We start from the raw sequence: 4,933 nt of genomic DNA, 5'->3' as shown, positions 1-4,933 counted from the left end.
TTCTTCATTACCCATTCAAACAGTCTCCAAGCATTATTAGTCTCAAAGTGGGTTCCTCGTCATCGAATTTGTACTCAGATGTTGCTGATATAAAAGTAATACCTTATACTGCACATCCTGATTTATTAGAAGTACTCTTAGAAGCCACAAGTATATTTAAATATTATAAAGTAGTGTTTATTTGAATATACTACTTTATACTTCCATGCTTTCCTAGGACGTTGGGCCCGAGGTGAGTCGAACTAGCTCTTCAGACAGCATAAATATTAGAAATTAGGAAAGATTATATTTAAACATTTCTGTATTAAAAGTTTACTGGAGTAGGTAACATAATTCGTTCACTTGCAAGTAAAAATGTAGCTGGCTTTATGCCCCTTGTTTGTTTTTGTAAACAGTATTAAACAATTGGGTGTGTGTAATGTGCAAAGAGATATATAATAGTTATTTTTTTTTACTGTTCTTACTTTATATAACTGATCAGTTGAAAGTTAACTAATATGAAAATGCTATTAATTGATATTTTTACACGTATGGTATGCTTATACCACATATCATACATAATTTGTTTTTTTTCTTCAATTACTGATAATTAATGTTAAATTTTGGTGAAGTTTATTGATATCTAAAGTTTCTCTAATTCTTACATCTTATTTTTTGTTGGAACTACATTTTATTTGAAAATTCTTTTCATCTGTAGTTTCATCATATTCTTGGTCTAGATGTTTGTCTGTAGGTTTTTGAATAATTTCCATCACTAGGATACTTGGTTGGTCACATAATCTTGTACATATCAACATGTGATTAAACAATATAAGAGGATTTAGGTTTATTAAATCTCTCAGTTGTTTTGAAAAAATTTTGATTTCTCAACACTGATTTTAAACTCGCCGACCATTTCTCTGATTGACATGTGATGGAAGGCGTTCTTGTACTTTATTCCAATCTATAGTAATTGGTTGATCTCCTGTTGCAGTACACTGAACCACAACAACATCTCCTTCTCGAGCCGTTTGTTGTGTTGGATTCACACTAATTCTAGGAGGAGCTGAAAATATGTATTATTATTAATTTTAAAAACATCTTTATTTTTCAGCAAAATTTAGTTTCATTGATAGCTTTGATAGATATTTATTGCCCTTTGTGATTTAATAAGCAATATAAATATTGTTGGTAAAAATAAACAAAACAATGGAAGCCTTAATCTTGTTCTACAAAGTAATTTTAATACATAAAACACACATACACACACATCAAAATAGAAATTTGGAGAAACTATGATTTGCCACTAATAGAACAGTTTTATGATTTTTGAAGTAGAATACTCTAACCTATATTTAGGTCTACTGTACTTAGGCCTAATTATATCATGTATGTTTCTCAAAAACTGCAGCATAATATGGTATACGCTAATTAGTAAAGAACTTCAGAAACCTACGTAAACTACCTGAAAAAAATACTTGTTGCTTCATTACAAAAAATGTAGGTACTATCTGTAAAAAAACAAAGCATATTCCACAAAACCTTATTCTTAAAAGAAGTTGAAACCACCAAAGAAATAAAGATAAAATCCTTCACTATCAAATGCTAAATGTGTTAATATCCACTCTGTCATTTTAAGGATCAAGTTAAATAAGACACACAAAGAAATTTGATGCCAATAGCTAATGCATCTCAAATTCTTTATCTGAAAAGCATTATCATGCTGTACTTGCTGTTTTCAATGTGGTATCTCTTCATAGAAACATAGTATATTTTTCAAATCACAAATACCAAAAATAGTAAAAACAAGGACAAATTTTAAAAAATCTAAATTAATATGAAGTTGTTCTTTGAGTTGAAATGCTTTTAATAATATTTTTTAAATATTGGAACAAGTAATATATCATGTATAAACTATAGCTATCACAATTAAATTTTTCCATGTTTAGCTTTATTCACTTGTATATTATTATTTGCAAAAATTACTATTATACACAGTTACATTATTTTCACAATAACAGGAAATTAATAGCTGAAGTATGCACTCTGTATCTTGTGCTATTTATTCCATGCATTGGTAACAGTGTGAAAATGAAAAAGTAAACTTCAATTACTGTAGCTAAAAGAAGTATGAAACACTTGACTGGTGAATACAAGCTGAAAGAACAGTTACAGATTGGAGTATATAATAAATTCTATGTTTGAAAAAAATTAAATGAAAGAAAACTGCATTTAAATAAAACCAGAAGAAAGTTATTTTTATTGGGATAAATAAAAATTGTTTGGTTAGTTAATGAAACGAAAAATGATCACACATGATCAACAGCTTCAATGTTAAATACCTCAAATAAATGACTAGACTTCTTCAGTACGTCTTAACTCTCAGTAATAAGAGATGAATCTAACTGAAAACATCAAAAATGTTTTCATATTCCACATTCTTTGTAGCTGATCAAGAGATAGGCATAAAAAAGTCCCTCATACACAAAGTAATATAGGATACAATATAACTATCCCATAACTGACATATGCATTTGTTTAATGTGATGACTGTTTACCATACATAAGTATGACTGTTCATATGTATATAACATACACAGACACCAATTATGGTTTGTAGGAGACTTAAACCACGTGAGAATAACAGTTTTAATGCTGTGGACTTTCACTATCACATCTTAATATAACCTGACTGTTAATATGTGTATAACATACACAGACACCAATTATGGTTCATAGGAGACTTAAACCATGTGAGAATAACAGTTTTAATGCTGTAAACTTTCACTATCACATCTTAATATAACCTGACTGTTCACTACACTACATTACTGTCCACACACAACAAACACAAAATATACTTAGCCCACTAGAAACATTTAAAAATAGCAAATAAATACTGTTGCTCTATACCTTTTTCTAGTAAAAACAACAGTTAATATATATTATCATGCATAAGTTGAATATTGATTTTCACTCTCTTTCTTAACAGTAAAATTTCACCAAGTAAGATAGTTCTATCATCACTAGATATGTACAGGCTTGCTTATCATTTCTTTCAAAGCATATTTATAGGTGTTTCTCATGGAAAATCAGAAACAAAAGATCTCTGTAGGAATAAATCTAAATACTTCTTTCAGTTTAAGCAGTGTTATGAACATAATGTTTCCAATTGTGTCAGTGGTATTCTAAGTATACTAGCTAGTCTTATTGGCTTGCTAGTTATTAACATTCCAGGTTCTCTAGTTATCATACTGTTTCCATAAATCAAAACTGAGAAAATAACAAAATACGTAAGATATTTCACCACAAAATTCACTTGATAGCTTAGAAAAGAAAGGGTTGGAAATCCCTTCTGGTACAAGCTGCAGCTCATCGAACCATCCTAACTACTGGGACATATCTCTCATTCCTGGCTGTAGCAAATGGGAGGTCAACACTACTACTGTGGTTAATTGTGTGATTACATTAATTGTTTGAGCAGCATGTCAACATTCTCCAACCCTTAACACAGAGAGTTCATCCTTTCATCCTGCTTTTATCCTTTTTTTCTGCCAAATCAGAATAATATTCAATAGTATCCTCAATTAATTCACTCTCTGCTTCCTTATTAATTAATTCAGTCTCTGCTTCCTTACTAATAAGCCAGTGTTGCAGGAACTCTTAAGTAATTTACAGCTTCAGTTTATCAGTATGTTAAATGTGATTTTGTGCACTACAATCACTGATCCTTGTAGTTTAATGAACAGAGTAATAAAATGAGGCCCAGTTCAGCTGGATATGAGCATTGTATTGTTCTTTCACTATTATATATCCTCCTCTTCTCTCAGTTTCCTTCCACCTCTGATGACATGTAAATTCATGTGTATCAACTAATGTGGAGTGTAACCACTCTACATATTCTTACAGACATTCAGCTGCTCCACTTGAGATTTATTGGAAACACGTACAAGTGAGTTATGATGTTATTTATGGCTAGACAGTTATGTTTTGAAGAAAATAATTATCCACAGATTTCAGTGTGTATTAGAGTTTAGAGGCATTCGAGAAGCAGATGCCGGACGTTATGTGTGCACTGCCGTAAACACTGCCGGTAGGGCAGAAGCAGTTGCTGAGATTATTGTTAATGGTAAGTATCAGTGTGTAAGATATATTCTAAGTTACAGAAATAAATTGCATATTGATAAATAAAATGTTGTAATATTAAATTTCAGTAATCATAAAACACACACAAAAATATATTTGTATTGAGAAGATAAAATGGAGTAGTTGTTACACATCCATGAAGGTGACAAGTGGCAGTGGATTCATGATGAGGAAAATGAAGTCTAATAATAAAGATGAAGGTGGTTAATAAAACACAACATTTTTATGTACATGGCTCAAATGTTTTAGAATACATTTATACAATCTTCAGTTAAAGGTGAAAATAGTGTTACAAAGATATTTATTAAATAATGCTATGGTGTTTTTAATCACTAATTTCTTAGATGTTCAGTAAAGTGGTAAATGGAATCAAAAACAGACCATAGAATATGTTACAGATGTATCATGAATTACAGGTTGCATGAGTCAATTATAACTATTCTTGACAAAATGTAGTGTTTTAAAATTACAAGTTGCAGGAGTCAATTATAACTATTCTTGACAAACAGTAGTTTTGAAATTACAAGTTGCATGAGTCAGTTATAACTATTCCTGACAAACAGTAGTGTTTTAAAATTACAAGTTGCATGAGTCAATTATAACTATTCTTGACAAACAATAGTGTTGAAATTACAAGTTGCATGAGTCAGTTATAACTATTCTTGACAAACAATAGTGTTTTAAAATTACAAGTTGCATGAGTCAGTTATAACTATTCTTGACAAACAATAGTGTTTTAAAATTACAAGTTGCATGAGTCAGTTATAACTATTCTTGACAAACAGTAGTGTTTTAAAATTACAAGTTG

At 30.1% G+C, this 4,933-nt stretch overlaps 1 protein-coding gene across 1 annotated transcript in view; it reads right to left on the bottom strand.

Moving 5' to 3' along the window:
- Positions 1-4,933, bottom strand: part of LOC106468138 (basement membrane-specific heparan sulfate proteoglycan core protein-like) — a 151,119-nt gene that overhangs the window by 71,943 nt on the left and 74,243 nt on the right. The window contains exon 35 of the mRNA XM_022396444.1: positions 882-1,053. Coding sequence (XP_022252152.1) covers positions 882-1,053 — 172 coding nt within the window. The remainder of the gene's footprint in view (positions 1-881; positions 1,054-4,933) is intronic.

This window comes from Limulus polyphemus, unplaced genomic scaffold, assembly GCF_000517525.1.
Source record: "Limulus polyphemus unplaced genomic scaffold, Limulus_polyphemus-2.1.2 Scaffold2886, whole genome shotgun sequence".
NCBI lineage: Eukaryota > Metazoa > Arthropoda > Merostomata > Xiphosura > Limulidae > Limulus > Limulus polyphemus.
The sequence above is the reverse complement of the archived record's forward strand: the minus strand, read 5'-3'. Positions and strand labels throughout refer to the sequence as shown.